Source organism: Columba livia, chromosome 24, assembly GCF_036013475.1.
Source record: "Columba livia isolate bColLiv1 breed racing homer chromosome 24, bColLiv1.pat.W.v2, whole genome shotgun sequence".
In the NCBI taxonomy this organism is placed as follows: domain Eukaryota; kingdom Metazoa; phylum Chordata; class Aves; order Columbiformes; family Columbidae; genus Columba; species Columba livia.
The window spans coordinates 5,343,036-5,369,667 of record NC_088625.1 but is presented as its reverse complement, the minus strand read 5'-3'; the positions used below and the strand labels follow the sequence as shown (position 1 = coordinate 5,369,667).

Below are 26,632 nucleotides of genomic sequence, written 5' to 3'. Positions count from 1 at the left end.
CCTCACCAAACCTCATCAGTGTAGACGTGCCCAGCACGAGCAGGACCGGAGTGTTAAGGTGACAAACGTAATTTCACCAGTTTTCTCATTCTTAGAAAAGACGACGAGTCGATTGATTTTCCTGTGGCAGGTAATGTTTAAAATCCATATGGGAGGGAAAGGAAGAGCCGAGGTGCATGGAAGGGCAGGCTGGGTGTAACCTGCCCCCGGAATATCAGCGCTTTATAATCCCCCTGCCCTCCTCAAGTAGTTATTGAAAAGGGAGAAGATAAATATAAGAAATAAATATAAAAAATAAAGCATCCTGCTAGCAAAGCCATTCCTGGAGGATAAAGAGAAGGGTTTGCTGATGCCCTGACGTACCAAAAGGAACTGTGAAGGTAAGACCCAGCGCTTTGGGAGTGACTTTACTAAACACACATCTAGGGGTGCTGGGGTGATGGAAAAATGGGGGTTTAGGTGCTTCTTGTGTCCCTGTCCTCAATCTGTTCCTGACGGGAGGAGAGCGCTGGGTAAGTGTTTCCTCTTCCACCTGTAAAAGCAGAAGCTACAGAAAGTAAAGCGAGACTTGGATGGAAAAGTAACTCCATTGAACCGCTGGGGTGCTGCCTTTAAGCCTAGCGCAGTTTAATGCTAATCCTGTAACATTATATAGATGGGGCTTTTTTTTTTTCACTTACACAAAGGAGGAAGGGGCTCAATTCTTCTTTCTTTTCCTTCAGCGAAAAGCGATGCTGCGCAACACAACGGTGAGCTCCGGCTCGCTGGCATTGCCATCTGAATCCAGCTCAAAGGAGCGAGCTTTTGGGGAAGAAAGAGGCCTCTCTCCCTCTCCAACCCAAATCTGATCTCCAGATTAGCTTGCTGGTTATCAGTAGAGGTTGCGATTGCAACTCAGCCTGGAACAGCATTGAAGAAAACGGGCTTTTCAATTGCGAGGGGACCGAGCCATCGTTTCAGTCATCAGCGCTAATTGCCAAAGGAGGACCGGCATGCATTCTCCATTGACATAGGATTTCTCCCCGCTCTACCAAGATCGGTCTAAAATTTCAGCCCTGATTGCTCCTCTAGTCTACAAAACAGGTTGGTAACTCTTTTTTCCATAGTTAGAAAATTGTATTTTTGAATGCGATATGTGAAGTAGCGTATTCTTCATCGTCTGTCGTGTTTGCCAGTCTCGCTCTTGTTCTACCGTAGTCTCCACTAGTCGTTGCCTTATATAAAGCTGAGAAGGCAGAGAGGCTGGTGTTGAAACTATATATATAAGTAGTTTGGATATAGTGTCTGAAGCTGAGCACACAATATCTTCCTGGGAGCTCTGCCTGTGTGTAATGAGAGGAAGAGATCGGCGAAGAAATCAAAGCAGGTGTTTTAGCGATCCTTTCTATTGGATTAATAATGAGTAACAAATTGCATTAGGCACAGAAGGAATTAAAGCTGGCAGAGGATTTCACGTTCGTTTTCCCTGCTTCTCTCTCTGTCATTGATTCCTGTTCAGCAAGGAGTTGCCCAGCTGTGTAAATGTTTGTGCTTCTTCCACGCTCCTCAGAAACGGTAAGCGGTCGTAGTGAGAGCAGCCAGCACAAAGGATTAGTCGAAGCAGCGTCTGAAGCCCCTTAACTCCGAGAGCCGTTCACCGGCTCTGGCGTTTGGAGCAGCATGAAGCTGTTCCCCTTCAAGCCAGGCGGAAGAATCCATCCCCATGCTAAGTGCGTAGGGGAACTGAACCATCGGGGCTATTCACAGCTTCCAAAACGCTGCGTGGAATGAGCAGCAGCTCTTTGTGGTTATGGGCTTGCTTTGACGATACCTGCAGCTGCTATAACCAGGGAAGTGTTATTGCACCATTTTGGGTCTGCGTGGTGGGTGCAGAACTTGAGCTATGAAACATCCGAGTGCCGGCAGCGACTGGGCAGCTTGGCGTCTCCCAGGGTTTGTGATGCATGTCTGGGTTTCCCTCCTTCCCGCAGGATGAACAAGCGATCGTTTCTCGGAACCTGGGTGGCCCTTTTGGTGCTAACGGCGCGGCAGAGGGGTGAGTGTCTCCCGCTCGGGTGCTGGGAAGGGGGTCACCTTGGAGCGGCGCTGCGCCCACAGACCCCAGAAGGGCTCGGAAAACACTCCCTTGGTGGGAGCAAGGACAAGAACCAGGGTGATATGGTGTTCAGAAACTGCTGATTTCAGGGTGAGCACGACGTGGGGAATCAATGCACCTTTGTGGCGCCGTTTTTGTCCAAGTGACAACTTGCATTGCGGGAGATGGATTGGCCACTTGTGCAAATGGGCCTCGGCTCATTGGGAGCAATGACGCGATGGTCGTTGACATTGACCGAGGAGCTCAATACAACGCTGGCAAAGCCGGCAGGGTAGACAGGCCAAGAAGCTGTTGATCGTGGTGAGCGTTGTACATAACGTGTGCATATATCATCTATACGGCTGTGTGTGCGTGCATGGGGTGTTCCAGAGGTTGCTACGAAACATTTCAAAGGTTCAACATTTCAGGTTCAGATAATGAAGAATCCTCCAAATTTTCTATTAGGAAATCCGCATCAGGGAGTTAACAGCAGAACAGACAATGTGTGTAAAGTATTGCAGAAGAGAGACAGAAATATTTATAACATTTAAAGCATTTATTTTAAAGTAAGGTTTTTTGAGAGCCCAGACTGCAGCCCAGCCAAGGCACAAGCACACCAGGGTATTTAAAGATCTTACTCTTATTCCTTTACACAAGTCAACATTTCTTCATATTTTCACTCCACAATGTTTCCCCAAATCTGAACAAGACTAATAATAAACAGGAAAACATACAAGAAATGACCTTATTTTATTCTTTGACGTGCTGTTGGTTTAACGTTGAACCACAAGCTTCTACGGGAAAACACACATCAACAGTTACACTTACAAGGGAATTATTTTCTAAAAGCAAGGGAAGATATGATGTTGTGGTGGTTGAGCAGGCTGAGCATCCAGCCAGTAAAGGGCGAAGTGCGTGAGCGACAGGCAAACGTCATGGGGTTTGGGTAGGGAGGTTCTCTGGGGTGCTCAGCCCGCTCCCACCAAGGGGTCAGCGCTGCTTTGGGACCCCGTCTGTGCTGTGGTTGTGCAAGAGCACAGGAACAGCTCGCCAGCCTCGTGGAATAGTTAATGTTTGTCATGTTTGAGTTCAAAGAAGGGCATGCAGAGCTGGTACGGGCAGGAGGAACATCTAGTTAGGAGATGTGCAGATGTGCATGGTTGGTACGTGTGGCCAGCTTGAGGACCTCTAGTGAGCAAGCCCAGAGTTGGGAAGGTTGGAAGATGTTTCCCCGTTCAGCTGCTGATTTGCCAGCTCGGGCAAAAGCTGGAGGTCTCTTTTCCTCCTGAGGACACCAGCTCATCCTTGAAAAATGTCCTTGGGACAAAAGTCACAATCAGGAGAACCCGCTGGGCTGCTTGGCTGGGTGACACAATGCATGTAGTGTCACACGGGCAGTGCTAAAGTGTTGGCTTTGAGCAGTTTTTCTGAGTGTTCTGTGTGAGAAAGAAGCAAAATCCACGTCTCCTACCTATGGCTCAGCTATCGGGTGAGTAACAGCTGTGAAATGACTTATTTCACTGCTTGGCAGCCAGGAGCTTCACTGCGGCCCTTCGGATATATCTGTGAAACCAGGCTCGTGGCTCGGACACCGTCACCCTTTATGTCCTGCAGGGTGCTCAGGCCACGCGTGTGTGTCTTGGGAAGTCAGGATGGGTTAAGCCAGGCTTACCCTGGTGTCCTTTTCTCCAAGGAAAGTTAGACCGGGTGTGCATGTGAATCCCACAGGCAGGTTTGGGCAGGAGCATCCCCAGAGCCCATCCTGCATCCGTGATGGTGCAGGGTGAGCTGTCCTGGCTGGAGGCTCCGAGCAGCGCCGGGCAGGACCGAGGAGATAAAAGCATGTCCGGGTGAACAGAGCGGGATTGCTCAGAGCCCAGAGGCTCCTGTTGGCCAGGATTGAATGTTGTAAGGACGGGGTGCTGCTTTTCTACATCAAAGAGGGGAGGTCGGGAAGGAAAACGTGGCCAAATCCCCGCTTGCTCTGCGAGGAGCCACAGCAGCAGCAAACTGCCAGAAATCCGGGGTCAGATCTGGCAGGGGGACACGTGCCCTGGGGCCAGAAGTGCCCGCCCGCGACTCAAGCTGTTGGATTCTGGCCTGGTAGAAAGCGGCAGGTTCTTATTGAAACTCATCAGAACTGCTTCTGAAGTATTTTTAGGAGAGACAGTTACATTCGCCGGCAGCGTCTTTTAGCAGGAAACCTTATTTTGCCAGGAAATGTGGGAGCAGTCGTGACATCTCGGGCTGTAACCCCGAGCCGGGAAGGTGGGACGTTGCCATGAGGACTCTGTTCTCCCTCTCGTTCCAGCTCACACCATGGCGAGTCTGTACCCATTCTGGCAGAACGACACAAAAACACCCAAAGTGGATGATGGGAGCTCTCCTGAGATCAAGATCTCCGTCCCATTCATCTTTTTTGGAGCCCCGTACAGAAGCGTTTATGTAAGTGGGGAAGCAGACCTTCCCTTTATTCTTTTCCCTGCAATTAGCAGCTGAATTTTAAACCTGCTCTTCCCATCATCAGGAACCGCAAGATTTATTAGCACCTACCTGACAAGTTCTTAGATTTCATGAACTGATAGGTTTTATGATTAAGAAAGTCAAAGGTATATTTAATGGGCTAATGTTCATGGGGAAGAATATAAAAGGCAATAAATTTTCTTTGTAGGTGATTAAATGGTGCGGCCACGCTAAGGCCTTGACACAAGGAACATTATTCCTGTTACATGACAAGATACAAGAACATACAGGGCAAAATAAAGGGTGATGGTTTGGACCTGTATGTAAGTGTCTGAGACAAGGATGTTCTCAGATGGCCACCAGTGTCATTCAACCAGGTCTCCCGGTGGTCTCCAAACCCAGGGTCCCAGCTGAGCCGAGCGCCACGTCGCTCTGATGGATACCCCGACTGCATTGTCCCGTAGGAGCCCCGTTTTCAGACTTTTCAGGGTTTTCTCCCATGTGGGGCTTCCTGCGCTCAGCCTTTGGCCACCACTGGTGGGATGAGGTTGATTCTGTGCTGAATGAGGAGGAGTTTCTTCTTGTGGTTCACCAGGCGGTTCAGCGCAGCGTAGATTTCGTCCCCACGCAGAATACACTGTTCCAGATCGTCTTCAATCCGTTTGTACATCACTTCTTTCACATGTTCATCTCTAATTGCATCAGATACATCCTTGTAAAGATGCACCTGGTCAAACTCAATGCCATGAGTTGTGAACGACTGAATGAGTTATCAATGACTGAAGAGAGCTGGTCAGGCTATGTCAACTGGTGTCAATATTATGAGCCAATATTAGCCAATATGGTGTCAATATTAGGCCAATTTATGGTCTAAAAGCCACTCACCCCATGTTTTCAGATAAACCAGCAGCTTTCAGCTCGCTCAGGCGTGCGGGGATCTCTTTGTGCAGGTCAACAACAACGGCGTCATCTCCTTCAACGCGCTGGTCAGCCAGTTCACGCCAGAAGCGTTTCCTCTGACGGATGGCCGGGCCTTCATCGCGCCTTTCTGGGCAGACGTGCACAACGGCATCCGCGGGGAGATCTACTACCGGGAGAGCAGCGAGCCCGAGCTGCTGAGGAGAGCGTCCAAAGACGTGCGGAAGCACTTCAAAGACATGTCCACCTTCTCTGCCGTCTGGATCTTCATCGTCACCTGGGAGGAAGTCACTTTCTATGGAGGGAGCAGCACCACTCCGGTAAGAGCGATGGGCTGTGGTGTTTGCTGGTTGAGTATATGTCCGTATATATATATATATATATATATAAATATATATATATAAAAAACTGTCCTGGCCTTTGTGCATAAACCAGAGTGAGTTGCTTTGTCTTCTCTCTCCCCAGTTCTCTTTTGGGCAGAGGAGCTTCTGTCTGGAGGAGCTGGCTCTGATAAACAGTCCAGCTCTTTTCCATTTACTAGAGAGGCTCGAGATTTAATGCATATTTTTTGCCAGTCCTGGCAGTGCTTGCAGAAAAAAAAGCCACACGTACATATATATTTGCAGACAGCAAGCAATATAGAGATTCATGTATTGCCTGAAGAATTACATTTGCAACACAATGCAATTTATTTTGCTATAGAGCAGCCTTCCCAGTCAATAGCGACCGGGGCTCCGGGTTAGCACGTGGGATGGCACGATGCAACTTAAGCAGGAAATTCATCGCATTGCAGAAAAGCTGCAGTAAACAACCCCGTGGATGTGGCCTTGGGGACGCTGCGGTTACCGTTTCTCAATGACACCCAAGCAAACAGGTGCGGTTTCCGAGAGCCTCGTTCGATGGCTGGGGTGCTCAACGTACGTTTGGCCACGAGCACCGAACAGGGAGATGTTTGTTGTTCATTTAAGTGCATCCTAAACCTCCCGGTACCACGGCAGCTCCTGCCGCCCACCGGAGGGACCTGACCGGAGCAGGGTTTGCTGCTCCACCGAAGAAACGTTGTTGTTGCACAATCAAAGCGACAGTGTCTTTATGTGTTAGTCCCTTCTGCTCTCCCAGCAGTAGGAAAAGACTTTGAAAAGGTGAGCGAGCATGCCGAGGAGCTGAAACCGGAGCCAGGGAAAGGATGCAGGAGCAGGAACGGGTCCCCTCCTCAATCCTCAGGTGCTTGTGCTCACCTCAGCGCCAGTATTCAAATGTAAATGGGAATGTAAAGCACTGCAAAGTGACCCCCAGCCCCTTGGAGTCTTCCCGTTGTCCAGCAGCGCACGGGAACTGTTGGTAACGCAGGGCTAGCGCTTCCTAGCCTGAGGTGCTTCCATCCACCCGCTTCGCCATAGCGGCTGAGAAGCGTTTCTGCAGATTACTTCACAGTTTGCAGAGCCAAGGTGGCTGGTCCGGAATAACTAAAAAGAGGGGCCACCCAGGCTGCAATCCTGCTCGCTCACAGGCAGGAATCGCGCGTCACGGCGTGGTCTAGGGTGGGTGAGCACGGGAAGGACAGAAAAGCGCCAAAAGCTGAAGGAAGTAATGGATCGTTAGTTACCAGTGGTGACCTCTGCCGCTGGATCTGCAGGATGGAGGGGATATCTCCAGGGGAAAGGCCTTTTGTGTCGTTCTGTGCGTCCACAGAAGGGCTATACCACCCTCACCGGTGGCAAAGCACGTCCTCCTTACACTGGACCTGGGCTGGCAGTCGCCTGAATATATCTGGGGTTTTGGGGGCTAGAAATGCAGAGTCATTTCAAGCAAGAGGAGGAACGCGAGCAGCAGATTGAGCAGGTACCGAGGGATTTGGCAGCCAAGCAAAGCGCATAATATCCGTGGTTGACTTGGATGTAATCCACTGTTAACAGTGTTATAGGATATGAATGCGGAAGGGAAGCGGGTAAGATAATGCGGTGAGGAGGAAAGCTGAGGTAGGGTAATGGAAGATAACAGGTCATAACAACCCAAATCCTGCCGACTGCCTTTTCTTCCTGAGCTTGTTCTCGTGCTGCCATCTATTGGCATTAAATTGGATCAGAGACAGTCATCTTGTCCTCCTTGGTGGTGGGGATGGGAGTTGGTGGAACCACAGCAGCGAGGGTGAGTGTTTCAGGTCTCATGCGGCTTCACCGCAAGGCTCAGAGATGAACGCAGCAGAAGGGCAGGGAGAGGGAATGGCTCTCACCTCCTGATTGTGCCCACCGCGTCCAACAGGTGAACACCTTCCAAGCTGTCCTGATCACCGATGGAGTGTCGTCTTTTGCCCTATTTAACTACCACGAGATCAGCTGGACCACAGGGACGGCCAGCGGAGGGGACCCCCTGACCGGGCTGGGCGGGGTGATGGCGCAGGTGAGTTTTTTCACTCCTGAATCCATCGCTGTGGAGCTCTCAGATGACTGCCCATATCTTGCTTATGTCATTAATGTTCCCAGCAAGCACGCTGCACAGCACGGTGGGACGAGCACCCCAAAACGGGGGGTCAGCAGCAGCACCACAGCCCGTCCCTCTGCCTGAGGGGTTGGGGTTGCTTACCTGATGTGTCCAAAATGCTGAAGATGTTAGAGCTGCCTTTGCTGTGCCCTGGAGCTCTGCCGTGCCCCATTGCACCTTGGCGCTCGGTCTCATTGGGAGGCAAAGTTACTGTGTGCTAAGTAAGACTGTGGGTGGTTTCTGTCCCACTCCATCACCAAACCCTTTCTCCTTGATGGTCCCAGCGCATCTCTGAAGGGTCAGGAGGGCTCAGATTCAGCTTCCAGCGCTGCTGTGCAAGGGGAACCACCCTCCATCGCTTCCTCACTTTATAGTGGCCGCTCAATACATACACCCATAATCTTATCTATATATGCATACATAAATGTGTGAATATCCATCCATACTGCTTGTAGGACATGTAGAGCTTTTCACTTGCATCCAAACTACCTGATAACTGAAACGAGACTTTAAAACGAAAGACGATACGCTCAGGAGTTATTGTGGGGGGCAGAGGAGTGCAGAAATGCTTTCCCATAGCAAAGATATGCGATGAAATTTGCTCTCTCTCTGTTTTAGGCTGGTTTCAATGGTGGAAATATCACCAACTTCTTTAGCATCCCGGGCTCCAGAACCCCAGATATAGTCAATATCGAAGAAACCACCAATGTGAACGTCCCCGGGCGCTGGGCTTTCAAAATAGATGGCAGAGAAATAGATCCGGCCAATGGCTGCAGCCTGAGAGGTAAGGGGGAAAATGGCTGTTTTGGGGTGCAGTGCAGCGGGACAGCATCCTCGGCAGCGTACGTGAAGAAGCCGTTGTCGGCTGTCATTTGCCCCATGTCCCCGTTGGCATTGTGTCACCCAAGGGGATGTCATCATGCTCTCGGATGGCCAGACCTGGCTCACGAGGACTATTTGCAGCGAATTCTCAGTGTGGTGTTGCTGTCAGCCTCCATTTCTGCACCCCAGAATCTGAAGACAAGGGCAGGTGGTGCTCGAGTATTTCACAGGGATAAAATGCCACCAAGCCTCTTTTCTGTGACACTGACGGTGGCAATAGGAAGGATCTGGGGATGGTTATTTCATTGTGGCCCCAGAGTGGGAAAGCTGATGGTGTTGTCCCATTTCCCTTGTTACTACAGGAGGAATAGCAGGTTCTCCAGGCAGGACAAATGTCCCTGTACCAGTTTCTGCACATGTGTCACTGGCAGCATGGGGATATGAAGAGGATAAAAAATGCACACAGCGGCTGCAGAGGGACTCTGCTGCAGAGAGATTATTGCATTATCATTTGACAGATAAAACTGTCAGGAGCATTCGCTGTGCTCTGGGAGTCTTTCTAGTGAGACAGACTTGTCACTTGCTGGAGGACACCGGAGGTGTCACCACTCCGAGACATGTGGCTGCTTTATGTCCTAGTTTAGGGCTGTGTGGGACACTGAGGCTCTTGCAGCCTCAGGGGATGTTTTGGGTCCAGCCACCCCAGCTTCTTCCAGCTGCCGACCCCAGGAAGAAAGGCTGGGCTTTGCAAAGTCTGGCTTTGCAGATAACGGCAGCGTGTGGCGATCCTACCACTGGATTTGCATTGGGTCACACTCCACGAGAGGAGACGCAGCACGAGGCACCGGAGGCAAATGGGGAAGCCCTCACAAGTGGGTCTTGCTAAGAGGAAATGTTGCATGTTGCAGGCAAGTGGAAAATAGCTTTTTATTTTTTGTAGGAGGCAGGGAAGAGAACAAAAAGTTTAGGAGAGGGTAATTCAGGCAGCGTGCACGGCGGAAGAAGTGTGAAAGGCGGCCATATGGAGGAGAGGGAATCTCTCACGGGTGTTTGCCGCCCTGGTTCTCCCGTCTTCTCTCATGTCTCTCACCAGACAAACCTGCCTCCCTTTATAGTAGCGCCGTGTAACAAGTCTGCTCGGTCTATTGCTGTGTGATCACTCAGCGTTTCCCCTTCTTGCTGGTGTGTGGTGTGGAAGTTACCGATCAACAGCTCTTTGGTTTCATAACTCCAACTTTCGGAATGAGAGCGTCTTGCTTCTGAGCCACTGGCAGCATCATGGAATCGTTTAGGCCAGAAAAGACCTTCAAGATCAGCCTTATGAAGCACTGCCAAGTCCAGCAGAGTCGCTATTTGACCGGCAAAATTATGTGAACAGGGGAATTACAGAGATACCTACAATGCTGCAAGACAATGCAAGTACAGCGACAGCACTGGAAATGGAGTCCAGAAGGTGTGAGCTATACCAGTGGATTTGCCCTTTGAGAAAACAGCCCAAATGGCTCCTGTGTCCTGAGATTCTGAAGCAGAACTAGGCTGGTGGGTGTCCAAGAGAGAAGGAATAGCTTTTAATGAAGCCAGCGTGCATGGTGCAGCACTGACCCCAGATTCGTGACAGTGGTCGCACCACCCCACGGACTTGTGGCACAGGTAGGACGCGAAGGGGAAGCACGGTACGTGGAAGATGAAGCTTGCGATCGCAGTGCGTTGCCAAGTGGCTCCTGCTGGGAGTCTACAGAAAGCAAGCAGCCGAGAAGCCTCACAGCAGGATGTTTTGGCCACGTTCCTGTCTATATGGCCGTCAAACGCCTCCGAGGACCGATGCGATGCGGTCAGAGCGTGTTCCTCTGTTCAGAGTAGTGATGTAGCGTGGGTTTTTTTCCTTTCTGTCGTTCTAGGACAGTTTCTCCGTCAAGGGGAGATCTTCTGGGACAGCGCCAATTGCACCACCAAGTGCCGCTGCCTGGACTTCAACAATGAGATCTTCTGCCAGGAGGTGGCTTGCGGCCCCTTTGAAGTGTGCGAGCTGAAGACCAAGTTCTTCCAGTGCGTGCCGGTGGAGAGCAGCACCTGCGTGGTGTTCGGAGATCCGCATTACCACACCTTCGACGGCTTCCTCTTTCACTTCCAGGGTTCCTGCTCCTACCTCCTCGCCAGGCAGTGCTGGCCAGGCTCCCAGCTGCCCTACTTCAACGTGGAGGCCAAGAACGAGAACCGAGGCGGCTCCTCCGTCTCCTGGCTGAGGGATATTTTTGTGGAGGTCTACTCGCACAAGATCGTGCTCCCAAAGGGCAGCTTTGGGAAAGCGAAGGTAAGAGCCCCGCTGGAAGGAAAGGACTGGGGATCCTGGGGGACAGCAGGGTGACCATGAGCCAGCACTGGGCCCTTGTGGCCAGGAAGCCAATGGGACCTGGGGTGGGTTAGAAGGGGGTGGTCAGTAGGTCAGAGAGGTTCTCCTGCCCCTCTGCTCTGTCCAGTTCTGGCTCTGGAGCTTGGAGAAGAGACTGAGGGGTGACTCATTCCTGGGGATCAAGATGGAAAGGGGCAGTGTCAGGAGGATGGAGCCAGGCTCTTGTGGGTGACAACCAGTGACAGGACAAGGGGCAATGGGTGCAAACTGGAACACAGGAGGTTCCAGTGAAAGAGGAGAAGCAACTTGTTGGGGGTGAGGGTGGCAGAGCCTGGCCCAGGCTGCCCAGGGGGGTTGTGGAGTCTCCTTCTGTGCAGACATTCCAACCCGCCTGGACACCTTCCTGTGTAACCTCATCTGGGTGTTCCTGCTCCATGGGGGGATTGCACTGCATGAGCTTTCCAGGGCCCTTCAACCCCTGACATTCTGGGATTCTGTGACAGAGGTTGTGGGGCTGACTCGTGCCCCCTCTTCTCCTCCAGTACCTTGCTTGGGTGGCCTCCGTGTCCTATTCCGATGGGTGCCCTCATTCTCCCCGCTACCCTGATCTTTGCAAATAAACAGCCTCTGTCTGACAAAATGCAGCAAACCTCTGCTCCACATGTGTGCCCCGACGGCGCTTCTGGGTCCCATGTGTCCCTCAGAGAAGGGGACACAGGTGACAGACCTGGTGGCAAATGCCTGTGGCTTTCTGTCAGCTGTCCTGCCGTGCCTTTCCTAACTCTGAGACCCTGTAATGGGGCTGTGTGTCTCCTGTCCCCGTATAAGAGCTCTGCTATGACATGTGCCACCTCAGTCATCTGCTGTTGTTCTTGCAGGTGGATGACTTGGTGGTGTCTCTACCTATATCCCTCGAACTGGGCGCAATAAAAATCTACCAAAGCGGCTTGTCCACAGCGCTGGAGACCGACTTCGGCCTGCTAGTGACCTATGACGGACAACATTACGCCTCCGTGTCCGTTCCGGCCACGTACATCAACGCCACGTGCGGTCTGTGTGGAAATTACAATAAAGACCCTGAGGACGACACCCTGCGCTCGGACGGGAGGTTGGCTTCATCTGCGCCAGACCTGGGCGAGAGCTGGAGAGTGCCGCATCCCGAGAGAAAATGCTCGTCCGGCTGCTTGTACAACTGCAGCCTCTGCGACGCCGCCACCGAGTCTCTGTATTCCACCTCCGAGTACTGCGGCTTCATCAACAAGAGCGGCGGGCCGCTGTGGGAGTGCAACGCCGTGGTGGACCCCACCGCCTTCGTCCACAGCTGCGTCTACGACCTCTGCGGCGCGCGGGATAACGGCACCGGGCTGTGCCAAGCCGTCCAGGCGTACGCCGCGGTGTGCCAGGCCCTGGGCATCTCGGTGGGAGAGTGGCGTGCACAGGCGGGATGCAGTAAGTGTTGGCGAGCTCGTGATGGGAACAGGAGGAGGGCAGTCATTTTAGGGGTGAGATGAAGGTGGAGAAATCCAAGGGAGAGGTTTGCTCAAGGCTGAGGGAGTCAGGCAAGAGCCCATTGGTCCCTTCTCTCCGTGGGACTGGATTCTCACGCCAGCAAAAGGGTGGCAGGAGTCAGGCGCCAGGCGGGAGCCTCTGCAGATGGGTGGCTGTGTGATGATGAGTGATGGAGGCAGGATCAGAATAGGGACTGACCAACAGCACACTTCTCAGCCCGCCCTCCTCTCTTGCAGGATTAAATAGCTGTGGGCGGCTTGAGGGCACTGGGGATGTTCTTGAGAAGTTGTTGCTTGCATGAAAGGAACGGAGGGGACAATTCTACTGTCACGGGGGGCTCCTGGGTCATTGGGGTGACCTCATTCCTGGGGATCAAGATGGAAAGGGGGAGTGTCAGGAGGATGGAGCCAGGCTCTTGTGGGTGACAACCAGTGACAGGACAAGGGGCAATGGGTGCAAACTGGAACACAGGAGGTTCCACTGAAAGAGGAGAAGCAACTTGTTGGGGGTGAGGGTGGCAGAGCCTGGCCCAGGCTGCCCAGGGGGGTTGTGGAGTCTCCTTCTGTGCAGACATTCCAACCCGCCTGGACACCTTCCTGTGTAACCTCATCTGGGTGTTCCTGCTCCATGGGGGGATTGCACTGCATGAGCTTTCCAGGGCCCTTCCAACCCCTGACATTCTGGGGTTCTGTGTGTCTCTGTTGTGGTTCAATGGCAAAGAGGTAATCAGACCCAAATGGTGCCATAACAGGGTCCTCCTGTTGTTTGCCTCCCCTCTGCACCCACAGTGATGGCCGTGCGGTGCCCGGAGCTCAGCCGCTACTCGGTGTGCGCCAGCAGCTGCCCTGCCACGTGTTCGGACCTCACGGCCCCGCTGTCCTGCACCTCCCCGTGCGCCGAGGGCTGCGAGTGTGACCAGGGCCATGTCCTCAGCACCGACCGCTGCATTCCTGTCCAGCAGTGTGGCTGCGACGTGGACGGCCGCTACTATGCGGTTGGGGAGTCGTTCTGGGCGGCGGCGGACTGCACGGTGGAGTGCCGGTGCGAGGACGGCGGGGACGCCAGGTGCTTCAACGCCTCCTGTCCCGAAGGAGAGGTCTGCACCATCGAGAATGGCTACCGGGGCTGCTACCCCAAGCGGGAGACCGTGTGTTTGGTGGGGCAGAACCAGGTGCTGAGGACGTTTGATGGAGTCGCCTTCCCCTATCCGCTGGAGCACTCCTACATACTCCTCAAAACCTGCACGGAGACGCTGGACTTCATCGAGGTGGACATCAGCCAAAAGAAGGCCGGGTCAGCGCCTGACGGGCCCCGTGTCGTGCGGATCCAGGCGGTCGGCCAGGAGGTGAAGATCGGAGGCACCAGCCTGTCGGAGATCAAGGTAAAGGTGGCGATGTCCCGGCGGCCCATCCCAGGCCTTGGAGGGTGGGGTGTGTGTCAGGAAGCATTTAACATGAGCGGCAGACAGGAATGTCTGTGCAAAGTCACATCACCCTCCCTGACACATCTTAACCCACTTGCTACTTGTAGGTGAACAGTTACGATGTGGAGCTGCCCTATTTCCATCCTTCTGGCCGCCTGGAAATCTACCGTAGTGACAACGGCACCGTGATGGAGTCAGAGGGGCTCCTGGCTGTCGCCTACTACGATTCAGGCCTCCTGGAGATCCGCCTTTCCACCGCCTACTTCAACTGCACGGGGGGCCTGTGCGGCTTCTTCAACGACAACGCTGGCGACGAATTCTGCCTGCCCAAGGGCAAGTGCACGGACAACCTGGAGCTCTTCCTGGAGAGCTGGACCACGTTTGACGAGATCTGCAACGGGGAGTGCGGGGACCTCCTCAAGGCTTGCAACAACGACTCGGAGCTGCTCAAGTCCTACCGGAGCCGCTCCAACTGCGGCATCATCAACGACCCCACCAACAGCTCTTTCCTGGAGTGCCACAGCGTGGTCAACGTCTCCGCCTACTACAGGACGTGCCTTTTCCGCCTCTGCCAGAGTGGGGGCAACCGCTCGGAGCTCTGCGACTCGGTGGCACGCTACGCGAGCGCCTGCAAGAATGCTGAGGTGGACGTTGGTCAGTGGAGGAGCCACAGTTTTTGCCGTGAGTCCACCAAAGCTTTTTTTTGGGGTGGGCAGAAGGGGACGTAGACCCCGCCGACCTCAGGCAGGGTGTTTTTCGTCATAAGCTCGTAGGTGTGCAAAGGTAGAGCTGCTTTTCTTCGGGATGCTAAAAAGCACAGGCTCTTTCTACCCACTTCTCCCTCATCTCCGGCGGGCAGCTGTTCTCTATAACGTGGAGGTTTGAGGGAGGCATCATTCAGGAGCCTTGGCCTCATTCCCTATAAAACCGCAGGCACAGGTGTCGCTCAGCAAATGTCAGGACAGGGCTGTGATGTGAGGAGGGCGATGGCCAAGAGGAGAAGGGGTTGCAAAGGGGAGAGAAAGAGCCGGTGGCCAGCAGGGTGCTGGGACTGTTTTCCCTTTCCCTTTGCCTTTTTTCCCCTGAATTGGTCGCTGCTCACCCCATTCCCACCTTTTGCCGGTTCCCTCACCCCACGCTGCTGTGGGGCTGCCAAAGCTGGGAACTCATGCTCCATGTCTGTCGGCTCCGCAGCTCTCGCCTGCCCGGAGAACAGCCATTTCGAGGAGTGCATGAGCTGCGTGGAGACCTGCGAGACGCTGGCCACGGGCCCTGTCTGCACAGACACCTGCGCCGAGGGCTGCCAGTGCGACGAGGGCTTCGCGCTCCGCGGCACCCGCTGCATTCCCCGCGGAGAGTGCGGCTGCAATTTCGAGGGGCGCCAGCTGGCCACCAACCAGACCTTTTGGATGGACATCTCCTGCCACTTCCTCTGCTACTGCAACGGCTCTGACAACAGCGTGTACTGCGAGAACGTCTCCTGCAAGGATGACGAGTACTGCTTGGAGGAGAATGGCCTCTACTACTGCCACGTCCGCACCGACGCCTCCTGCATCATCTCCGGTTACGGACACTACCTGACTTTTGACGGCTACTCTTTCGACTTCCAGAGCAGCTGCGCGTTGGTGCTGTGCACCACGATCTCCCGGCCCAGGGCGGAACGCTCGGACACTTTCCCAGCGTTCACCGTCACAGCCAAGAATGAGGATCGGGACACCTCTCTGGCTCTGTGGATCAAGCAAGTTGAAGTGGAGGTCTTCAATTACAACATCGTCATCCACCGTGCCTACAAATATACCGTGCTGGTGAGTGTGGGGCCACGAGGGCAGGGGTTATTTCTCCCTGTTGTGGTTTCCAAACCATGGAGTGAGTCCCGAGGCACAAGGCCTTACAGCTTCCAAGGCTTTCTGGGGGTAGGGAAGGGCGTGCGCTCAGGTTTGTCCCCAGCGTGCCTCCAGGCACAGCTTTTGGAGAGGGCTTCCAATTTGGCTGCCTTGTTTTGGATGTGGAGGTGAGGCTGGCTGCGACCGCGCTCCCGGAGCACCAAGCCACCCTCCTTCACATCCTCCGAGCATCATTCCCGCTCACGACATGCCCCGTTTTCTTCTCCGCAGGTCAACGACGAACGCCTGTACCTGCCTCTGAAGCTGGGCCAGGGCAAAGTGAACATCTTCGCCTTCGGCTTTCACATCGTGGTCGAGACCGACTTTGGACTGAAGGTGGTGTACGACTGGAAGACCTTCCTCTCAGTCACCGTCCCACGCAGCTTCCAGAACCTGACTTACGGCCTCTGCGGCCGCTACAACGGCAACCCCGAGGATGACCTGGTAGCCGCGGGTGGCATGCCGGCTGCCACCGTCGCTGACTTTGTGCAGAGCTGGGCCAAGCGAGACGCGTTCTGCCGCGTGGGCTGCGGTGACCGCTGCCCCGCCTGCGGGAAGGTGGAAGGCTTCTGGAAACCCCAGCAGCTCTGCAGCCTCATCCCGAGCCAAAGCGGCGTCTTTGCCAAGTGCCACAGCAAGATCAGCCCTGGCTTCTTCTACAAGAACTGCCTCTTTGACACGTGCGTCGACGGGGGAGCCATGCAGACGGCCTGCAGCTGGCTGCAGAATTACGCCAGCACATGCCAAACGCAGGGCATCGCCATTACCGGCTGGAGGAACTTCACATCATGTTGTAAGCACCACCCTGTCTCGGGTTCTTCTTCCCTAGAGTTGTGGGGTTGTGGGATCAGGTCTAGGGAACTGCGTTCTTGTGGAGTTGTGATGAGCTGCGTGTGGTAGAGCAGGAGCAGGGATGGAAACGGGGAAGCCTCTAGTTCTAAAGGTCTCAGCCATCCCTCTGTTGTTCATCAGGAATTGTATTAGTCGGTTTCAAAGCCAGGAGTACGTGTGTTTGGTTTAATGAAGCTGCATGCTCTGTCAATAAGATTACGATGCGATGTTCAATTAGGCTGACGAGGATGGGGGCCATGAGCCTCTCTGGCAGCCAATCTGTCTGGCAAATCAGATGGGATGTAATTGTCTTTGCTAACAAGACTGAAAATCACATTTATGTCGTTCATCCTTCTAACAAGCAAACCGGTGGCTCAGAAGTCATCGCTCTCGCGGGCCCAGGGTGGCAAGGCCACACGCTGGGTCCAAAACGGTCCCTGTTGGGGCGCCAAGAAAAGCAGCACAGGCTTTGGCTCTCACAGGCTTTGCACTCCAACGGCCAAGCCAAAACACATCCCTGAAACGTGTCCCCACGCATATGGTGCAGAGGCTCCGTTTGCTGCCCGAAAGACCCCACGGCATGGGCATTGCTCCCGGAGGGAGGTGTTACTGTGGTGTCAGTGAGGAGGCTTGTTTGCAGGGAGTGCTGGGAAAAGGTTCTGGGGAAACTGGTGTCTGGGAGCTCAGAGACAGTGGGGAGTGATGGAGAAGTGTTGCTCAGCTTGGAGTAGGCTGTTGGTAAGAGCTGTAGGATGGAGGGACAAAGGCCGCGAGCTCTGGGTCCCTCTCTGGGCAGCACAGTCCATGTTAACCACCTCAGCCGGGACAGTAGCAGCAGGGATTATGTCCCCAGTGTCGGTTTTGTCCAGGGAGCTCATCAGTGTCTGTTTTGTCCCCTTGGTGATGTTGCAGCCGTCAGCTGTCCCCCCAACAGCCACTACGAGAGCTGCGTGTCGCTGTGCCAGCCCCGATGCGCCGCCATCCGCCTCAAGAGCGACTGCAGCCACTACTGCGTGGAGGGATGCCAGTGCGACCCCGGCTACGTCCTCAACGGCAAGAGCTGCATCCTCCCCCACAACTGCGGCTGCTACTCCGATGGCAAATACTACGAGGTATGCCACTCCCGTCCTTCTCTCGGCATTTCTGGTGCTTTTTCTGATACTCCTGGGCAGCATTTCGTGCCCTGAATGGGAAGGATGGTTGGGCCAGGCAGGTACCGGGTGCAGTACCGGGTCTGTTTGCCAGACAGAGAATCTAAAGGGACAGGCCCTCTCCTTCATTGGCTTCATGCCATGTCTGCTGGCTGTGGCCACGCTTGGGGATTGCTCTGAATTCAGTGTCTTTGCACTAAGCGAGAAAGGGCAGGGAGCACGGGGCAGAGCAGGCGGACGTCCATTGAGGGGAAGCGGGATCTGTAGCAAAGCCGTGGCCTGTGGGTTGTTTGCTGGGGTCAAGCTGTCCTGAGGTCTCCAAGTCCTCCTCTGAGCTGCAGAGCATTTTACTGTTGCTTCTGCTGGGGCCGGGTTGAGCTCTGATCCAGCATGCACTCAGATCTGCTGGCTTAAACATCTGCTGTGCCAGTCTTGTTTGCAGCCTGAGGGTTTTGCACAGCTGCTCTTTCAGAGCTGTGGTCTGAGGAAGGCTGGCAAAGAGCAAGGAAAGAAGCCTCAATTTGATGGCCCGTGGTCCTGCAAGCCATGTGAGAGAGGGGCACAAGCCTTGGCCTGAGCACTCTCGGAGGATAGGGCAGGGTTCTCCATCCTGTCGTCTGGTGACGGGTCCCTCTTTCAGCCCAAGCAGCTCTTCTGGAACGGGGACTGCACCCGCCGGTGCCGCTGCTTCCGACGCAACCTCATCCAGTGTGACCCACGGCACTGCAAGTCAGATGAGGAGTGCGCCCTGCGCAACGGCATCCGCGGCTGCTTCAGCACCAGGAGCTCTTACTGCCTGGCGGCGGGCGGCGGCGTCTTCCGCACCTTCGACGGGGCTTTCCTCCGCTTCCCCGCCAACTGCGCCTTTGTCCTCTCCACCATCTGCCAGAAGCTGCCCGACTTCTCCTTCCAGCTCATCATCAACTTCGACAAGTGGTCCTCACCCAACCTCACCATCATCTCCCCTGTGTACTTCTACATCAACGAGGAGCAGATCCTCATCAGTGACAGGAATACCGTCAAGGTAAGGGCTTGTCAGGGGCATCCTCTGGAGCGGGGACAGGTGGCAGGGGACCAGAAGAAGATGGTGCTTGACGATCTCCACGAGGGCCCCAGAAGGTTCCATCGATAGCTTTGTGTCCCATTCAAGGCAGCTCTATGGGTGAAGGATGTGGCTGTTGTTTGTCGGGCTGTGCAGAGGGACACCAGCTAGGGCAACAGGGAGTTTGTAGTCTCGTACCCATCCACGTCTCGGTGATGCAGGTGAAGCTGTGTTGTCAGATGGAGGAGTACAGAGGGCTGGCTATCGCTGTGGTGTCACTCAGCCTCTACAGGCCACCATCTGTGCTCTTTTCTGCTGGGCAATGAGTCTCACGCTCGAGCCTTGAGTTCCCTTTGCAGTGCGACCTTGTGCGAGCATGTAAGGGAGTTGGTCCACTCAGAGCTATTTGTCAGGCTGGAGAAAGCAGGGGGATGTGGTTGCCACTGACAAAGATAAATTGGTGTGTTTTCATAACTGGGACAGCAGGAGGAGGTCTTGGACATGTTTAGGGACAGCAGGAGGAGGTCTTGGACATGTTTAGGGACAGCAGGAGGAGGTCTTGGACCTGTTTAGGGACAGCTCGCACTTGCATGCATAAAGCAGAGGGGAACGGAGGGATGTCAGTCTCGTGTCCTCTCCCGAACCAGGTGAACGGCAGCCTCGTGAGCATCCCCTTTGTCACGGGGCTTTCCACAAAGATCTTCAGCCAGGAGGGCTTCCTGGTCATCGACTCCGGCCCTGACATCCAGATCCGCTACAACGGCTTCAACGTCATCAAAATCACCATCGGCGAGCGGCTGCAGAACAAGGTGTGTGGCCTCTGCGGCAACTTCAACGGCGACCGGACGGACGACTACGCGACGCTGCGGGGGAAGCCGGCGGTCAGCAGCGTGGTGCTGGCGCAGAGCTGGAAGACCAACGGCATGCAGAAGAGGTGAGCGGTCCGACGGCCCTTCCCCGCCGGGCGGGAGCGGGACCGGCCGCCACGGGAGCCCCCGTGACGTGTGCGCTGCCCACAGCTGCAACGAGCTGCAGTACTCGCAGTACGCCGCCTCCTGCGACAACGTCCAGATCCAGGAGCTGCAGAGCGACAGCTACTGCCTGAAGCTGACGGACATGAAAGGCTTCTTCCAGCCCTGCTACGGCCTCCTGGACCCCTTGCCCTTTTACGAGTCCTGCTTTCTGGACGGCTGCTACAACCACAAGAAGGTGCAGCTGTGTGGCTCGCTGGCCGCCTACGGCGAGGCCTGTCGCACCTTCGGCATCCTGGGCACCGAGTGGATCGAGAAGGAGAATTGCTGTAAGAGAGCTGAGGGCTGACACGGATCGGGGGAGCCATGTGTTGCTGGGACCGCAGCGGGTGGGAGAGGGGACTGTGGGGTTGGCAGGTGGCGGTCGGAAGCGCCCTCCCCGCGGTCTGAAGGTAACGATCGTGTTTGCACTCCATCTTGTGCTCTTTAGCAGGAGTGGTGGAAGATCCCTGCGTGGGCGCCGACTGCCCCAACCGCAGCTGTGAGCTGGACAACGGCGGGGAGCTGTGCGGCTGCATCGAGCCCCCGCCCTACGGGAACAGTGAGTCCTCTGGGGTTGGCGCACGAGGGGCCATCGTTGCGCTGGGGCTGCGGGAAGGGAGGTGCCGAGGGCCGGGACCTCTGCCCAGACACAGTTGTGAGAGCGTGGTCAGGTTTGATGGAGCATTTTTTCTGGAGAAGCACATTATGGGTGTCCGTGCATCAGGAGCACCTTGAGCAGCAGGGAGGGCAGACGGGCAGGGTGCGCCGCGGGAGACGATCATGTTGTTTCTGTCGGTGGGGAGGCTGCAGGCTTGGGCTAGTGTTTCCATTTTGTCAATTGGAAGCTGTCTCATCTTCTCATGTAGCCACCCAAGACATCATCGATGCGGAGGTGACCTGCAAAGCCGCCCAAATGGAAGTGTCCATCTCCAAGTGCAAGCTCTTCCAGCTGGGCTTCGAGCGCGAGGACGTGCGTGTCAACGACCGCCACTGCCCCGGCATCGAAGGGGAGGACTTCATCTCCTTCCAGATCAACAACACCAAGGGCAACTGCGGCAATCTGGTGCAGGTGAGCCAGGGCACGTAGGGCCGGCCTGTTCACCCTGGGTGTCTTCTCATTCACGTGAGCTGTTCCTCATCCTGCCATAGCGTACCCGTTGTGGCATCATGTGGCTTTTTTAGGGGCCAAGGTGTTGGTTAGGAGCAGGGGAGCAGAGAGGGCCGGTCTCGAGCGAAGCCCCGTGTTCCTTTGGCAGTCGAACAGCACACATATAGTGTACAAGAACACGGTTTGGATCGAGAGCGCGAACAACACAGGCAACATTATCACCCGCGATCGGACCATCAACGTGGAGTTTTCTTGCGCCTACGAGCTGGACATCAAGATCTCCCTGGATTCGGTGGTGCGGCCAATGCTCAGGTAGGAGCCGGGATGAGCCACACGGCGAGGTGACGAGGGTCTGAAGCAACGTGGCCCACTTGGGGGTTTGTAGCCTTTCCTCTGTCCAAGCTTGTATTTTTGTTGTCCTCGTTAGCGTGATTAACCTGACGGTGCCGACACAGGAAGGGAGCTTCACGACTAAGATGGCCTTGTACAAGAACTCCTCCTACAAGCACCCTTACCGGCAGGGCGAGGTGGTGCTCACCACCCGGGACGTGCTCTACGTGGGGGTGTTTGTCGTCGGGGCCGATTCCAATCACTTGATCCTGATGCTGAACAAGTGCTACGCGACCCCGTCTCGGGACAGCAACGACAAGCTGCGCTACTTCATCATCGAGGGAGGGTGAGTGACTGCGGGCCGGGCAACTCAGCATGTTTAGGGTCATGTCCTTTGGGAAGGGCACTTGAAGGAGCGGTAGCATCAGTCAAGGGGACCTTTCACTCTGCGAGATGGCTGATGGAGATCTGGACAGGGAGGAGAACAGTGAAGCTCACGGTGTTAGTGGAGGAGTTTTTTCACTTATCTGGAGAGCTGCAGCCTTCCCGGAGTTGTCGATACAATGGGCTTTGGGGTGACGGAGGGCAATGGAGGGATATGGCAGAGGGGTCCTTGGACACCTGCAACATGCTAGAGAACAAGCTTTAGAGACAGGACATGCTACAGTGGGGATGTGGGACAAGGGGACTTAGAGGGATAGGGGTGAGCAGTGTCCCTTGAGGAGGGGTCCTGGTCACAGGGGGGCTGGGGTGAAACTCACGGCCTCATTCAGGTGCCAAAACATGAAGGACAACACCATCGGCATAGAGGAGAACGGGGTGTCCTTGACGTGTCGCTTCCACGTCACCGTCTTCAAGTTCATCGGGGATTACGATGAAGTTCACCTGCATTGCGCCGTGTCCCTCTGCGATTCGGAGAAATACTCCTGCAAAATAGTAAGTGGGGCAAGCGTTGTGGGTCGTGGATTTGCCTGGTCAATATGGTCATAGAGAGGTGGCCAGAGATGTAGCCTTGGGGAGGAGTTGGGAGGGTGGCATGTCATTAAGGTGTTGGGAGGAGAGCCCTGCTGCTGGTAGGACACATCAGGACATACAAAGGGGCAGTGTCAGGAGGATGGAGCCAGGCTCTTGTGGGTGACAACCAGGGACAGGACAAGGGGCAATGGGTGCAAACTGGAACACAGGAGGTTCCAGTGAAAGAGGAGAAGCAACTTGTTGGGGGTGAGGGTGGCAGAGCCTGGCCCAGGCTGCCCAGGGGGTTGTGGAGTCTCCTTCTGTGCAGACATTCCAACCCGCCTGGACACCTTCCTGTGTAACCTCATCTGGGTGTTCCTGCTCCATGGGGGGATTGCACTGGGTGAGCTTTCTAGGGCCCTTCTGACCCCTTACATTCTGTGGTTCTGTTTGTCCCTGTGTAGAACTGCCCTCAGCACACGAGGATGGCCAGCGCCTTTGCCGAGGAGACCAAGGAGCAGATCATCTCGGTGGGGCCTATTAGGAGGAAGCGTAAGTGTTTGTGACCCCAAGGAAGGCTGTGGGGGTTTGTCTGCCATCCGATTCAAGGCCAGTGATGTGTCCGTGGGATCCCAGAGCTCCGGGTTGAGGGAGTGTGTGTGTGTGTTTTGTGGGGAGAGGCTGGTCTTTTGAGCAGGATTTGGGAAAAGTGCAAGACAGTGCTTCAAGGGGTTTCTGCTGAGGGCAGAGGCTGCGTGGGTGCTGGCTCGTGTGGCTCATGTTGGGGTCCACATTGCTGTGGGCACAGGTTTTGGAGTTCCCGAAAGGCCCCTGTGAGCATCAGACTAGGTACAGCTGTGGGGTTGCTGGGAAAGCAAAGAGTGGGCTCCCTTGTTGTAGTGGGGAATGTGGGTTTGAGGCAGCCAAGGGTCAGGGTGTGAAGGTCTGAAAGCATCGCTCACGCGTCCCCCTCTGCTCTTGGCGCCCAGGATCGGACTGGTGCGAGGACAACGGAGGATGTGAACAGATCTGCACGAGTCGGGCGGACGGGCCGCTGTGCAGCTGTGTGACGGGGACGCTGCAAGGGGACGGCAAGAGCTGCAGGGGCAAGTACTGGGGTCGGTGTGGCAGGAGCGGGGACAAATATACCAGGAGGCTTCTGTGCCTGAGCCGAGGGGCTGTGGTGGCGAGACGTGCAGGGAATACGGCTGGATGATGTGGTGTGCCACAGAGGTGGAGGGCAGGGAACCGGGTGCGTGCTGTTCCCAGGAGATGGTGGTGCCTGGCAGCGTCAAATCTGAGCGCTGCAAAGACTGAGACTTTGTAGAGCTGGCAGTGTAACGGGACAGTGGTGTGGAATGGGGGCAGAGCAGAGCCCAGGATCCAATATGCCAACTAAGGGGACTGTGGGATGCAGAGCGTGATGATGAGATGAGGAGGATGCCGGATGGGTGCAGCCTGCAGGGCCTCCGGGCATCAAGGAGGAGGGGGTCACCCATTGTGTTAGTGCCAGGACCCAGCTCACATTTGTCCCGTTTCTGTCCGCAGCCTCCAGCTCTTCAGGGGAGCACCGCGCCCCAGCGACCCTTCTGTTGGCGGCCCAGCTGTGGCTGTGGCTGCGCGCAGCTCCGCAGGAACCGACCTCGTAGGCACCGCTCCACCGCTCAGCCAGGGACTGTTCTCACGCCAGCCAGCGTCTTTGTAGGGTAGGAGACAGCATCCCCGCAGCAGCCAGGCTGCCACCGACCCGTCCCACGGCATGGAGGCAAGAGAGGGACTCAACCTGGAGTGAAAGCCAGCACGGACCCAGAATGTGGCAGTCACCATGACAGCAAGGCAGCGCTGCACATTTAGCAGCATTGAAGCGGGACTTGGGGGTTTTTTTGCAGTTTTCTGGCATCAGTGTGGGACTTCGGATATTTTTTACAGGTTGCCATCATAGATGTGGGACTTGGGGTTTTTTTTTGCAGCATTTTCCCAGACGGTCCCTCGTAGCCTGCACCCTAGGGGACTCACACCCCGGTCGGTCGCATGGCTTGGGACAGAGTGCCCACAGGTCTCCAAGTTCATCGGCAGCCGCCGTCGGTGTCTCAGGAGCACAGGGGCTGGGATCGAGGTGGGTGTCGCGCCATGGGGTCATCGTCAGACGTCATGTTGGGAGCACGTTGTCAGACAGTTCCCCAGAGCAGGTGCGGGTCTGGGAAGACTGCTTGTGCAATGCGGTAGCGAGAAGCTGGTCCCAGTGTTTGGAAAGAGGTGCTTTCTGCTGGGCATAAGGAAAGGAGGAGCAGTGGGGGGCAGAATTCCCTCCTGCGTTTGCGTGGTGCACCACGGCAGAAGATTTTGAGAGCGGAATCGGGGTCCATGGGTGCGGGGAGGCATCGGCGCACCTGACGGGAGAGTTGGGCATGGCAGATCTGGGGGAGCTGTCTGCGTTGGTGTCTTTTCTTGTGTTTGTACTCTGAAACGGCTGCGTGGGAATAAAAAGTGTTGTAACCCTTCGTAAGCGGTGTGGTCCTGTGAAGGGGTCGAGGACAGCACGAGGCAGGAGGGTCTGGGAGCTGCAGGGAGCGAGGGGTTTTCAGGCAAGGGGCCACATACGGGGAACAGCAGCGGTGAGGGTCTGGGCTGGACGTGAAGGGAGGAGGTGAGCGTGGGCTTCATTCCTCTAAACACGGCACTTGTCCCACACACCGCGATTCCCTCTTGGAACTTCCGTATGGCTCCAAACTCCAGCTACCGACTCGACTCTGCCTCGCTGCTCTCAGATTCTTTGTCAACAACCCTCTAAAGACATGAGACCTCGAGGATGTGCCCACAAGCCCCGACATTGCTAGACTCTGATCTCCTCCTACCCTGCCCCAACCTGGACGGTGCCTAATGCCAACAGCTATGACAACGGCCACCGTATAGCCGGCCTAACCTGCGTTCCCTGTCCATTGCCTCGGCCTCTGGCTTCACCTTGGAGCCGCTCAATCCCGCCCGTAACGCCCTCCTTCGCTCATGTTCCCCTCCTCTGCCTCCGCTGTCCTTATTGCTTTCCAGACCCAACCCTGAACGTGATGGCTAACCAAAGGATACGCCCTTCCTTTCAGTTTCCCATTATTCTGACTAGAATAACATGGACTTGCTAAACATGCCTCACAAACTACAGACGCTGCAGCCCCGGCAGCTTCAGCCTTCTTGAGACCCGCATGCCTACTTGACTCTGGCTGCATCTCAGTGCTCTCTCTATCTCTACACTACTCAATACTTTGTCCTTACCCTTAACATGGCTCCTTCGACACTAAAGAGATGCTGGAAAGCGCAACCCTGCTGTGTTGCTGACGGACTCCTTAAAACTGCCCCAAGTAGCGAGAGTGCTCTGTCTACAGTGCCCGCTACTTTTCATCCTGCTATGCTAACTTCAGGCCTGCATCCGGACTGGCCCGGCTCCATCAGAACCAACATACTACATTGTGCATCTCCCTGTACTACACTGAGCTCACTTGTATTGCCATCATACCGCACGTGCTGCATACTGCCCCTCGCTGCTCCTTCTGTTCGCTTTCCGCACTACCTGTGTGCTGGCAGACTTGCAGGTAACAACCTGACCACGATCATCTCCAACACCGAGACTGCAGACTGCTGAAAATAATGCCCAGGCCTTCCCAAAAGCCTCACTGCACGTATATGACACGTGTCCCTCCTGCTCGCCTTTCCTCACCGCACACAAACACGGTGCTACGCTTCCCCCTCATGTTGGCACACCGTCCCTCGTCGACAGGTATGCCTGAGCCCCCTTGCTCCTGCCTAACCCCTGCTGCTCCCACGCTGCTTTCCTCTCCATCAATCCTTTCCATTGCCATACTCTAACTAACAGCCAAACTAACAACCAAGCCCTTCCACTCCTCCATCACAAGCAAAGCGACTCCCGCCCAGACACCGACCTCTTGGCACGACTGACCGCTCTCGCCTTTCCCTGCCGCTAGCCAACTCTCCTCCTCTCTTTTCCTGCTCCATGACCCACAACCTTTCATGCTTCACTACGGCACTAAGCATATATTCAAACCTACCATCCTAGAGCTCCGCTTGACCGCCACCACAATCCAGTCTACCAGCCTCACTGCCAGTAGACGCTTCTTGACACTACACCCAACAGCATCTTGTTTCTCCAGCGACACGCACCAAACCTCAGACATTACCCTGCAAAGACCCTTCTGGCCCCCGACCGTCCTCTCTGCGTGCGCTCACGCCATCCCCTGCAAACCCCCTTTGTTGTCGGACAGTCTGCTCCCTTC

General features: G+C 55.2%; 1 protein-coding gene and 1 long non-coding RNA gene across 4 annotated transcripts; one reads left to right on the top strand and one right to left on the bottom strand.

Moving 5' to 3' along the window:
* The first annotated feature begins 13 nt into the window (after positions 1–13).
* TECTA (tectorin alpha) lies at positions 14–24,853 on the top strand. Of its 3 annotated transcripts, XM_065040557.1 has the most exons (24): positions 14–1,083; positions 1,971–2,035; positions 4,386–4,519; positions 5,488–5,775; positions 7,718–7,855; positions 8,555–8,720; positions 10,657–11,069; positions 11,987–12,557; positions 13,406–13,998; positions 14,148–14,721; positions 15,235–15,845; positions 16,155–16,716; positions 17,667–17,866; positions 18,546–18,929; positions 19,595–19,881; positions 19,967–20,247; positions 20,409–20,519; positions 20,827–21,029; positions 21,217–21,380; positions 21,496–21,744; positions 22,172–22,334; positions 22,817–22,904; positions 23,342–23,458; positions 23,901–24,853. In XM_065040557.1, the coding sequence occupies exons 2-24, from the start codon at positions 1,972–1,974 to the stop codon at positions 23,999–24,001; spliced, it is 6,462 nt and encodes a 2,153-aa protein (XP_064896629.1). In that variant the 5' UTR covers positions 14–1,083; position 1,971; the 3' UTR covers positions 24,002–24,853. The 3 variants fall into 3 exon arrangements, 2 of the variants coding, with proteins under 2 accessions (XP_064896629.1, XP_064896630.1); XM_065040558.1 differs by lacking the exons at positions 21,496–21,744; positions 22,172–22,334; positions 22,817–22,904; positions 23,342–23,458; positions 23,901–24,853 and having other exon boundaries at positions 21,143–21,380; XR_010467939.1 differs by lacking the exons at positions 21,217–21,380; positions 21,496–21,744; positions 22,172–22,334; ... (1 more) ...; positions 23,342–23,458; positions 23,901–24,853 and having other exon boundaries at positions 20,412–20,519; positions 20,827–20,928.
* Positions 21,741–24,016, bottom strand: LOC135576296 (uncharacterized). The gene is made up of 3 exons (XR_010467940.1): positions 23,878–24,016; positions 22,160–22,324; positions 21,741–22,029 (listed from the first exon to the last, which is right to left on the bottom strand). It is a non-coding gene; the product is annotated as an uncharacterized LOC135576296 (long non-coding RNA).
* Positions 24,854–26,632: the final 1,779 nt, after the last annotated feature.

What these genes read in the sequence shown, in the direction of transcription:
- TECTA (XM_065040557.1), top strand. Translation starts at nt 1,972, where the DNA reads ATGAACAAGCGATCGTTTCTCGGAACCTGGGTGGCCCTTTTGGTGCTA. An exon ending in GCGTGCACAGGCGGGATGCA is followed by an intron (nt 12,558 to 13,405) that starts GTAAGTGTTGGC and finishes CTGCACCCACAG; the next exon opens with TGATGGCCGTGCGGTGCCCG. An exon ending in CCAGCCTGTCGGAGATCAAG is followed by an intron (nt 13,999 to 14,147) that starts GTAAAGGTGGCG and finishes TGCTACTTGTAG; the next exon opens with GTGAACAGTTACGATGTGGA.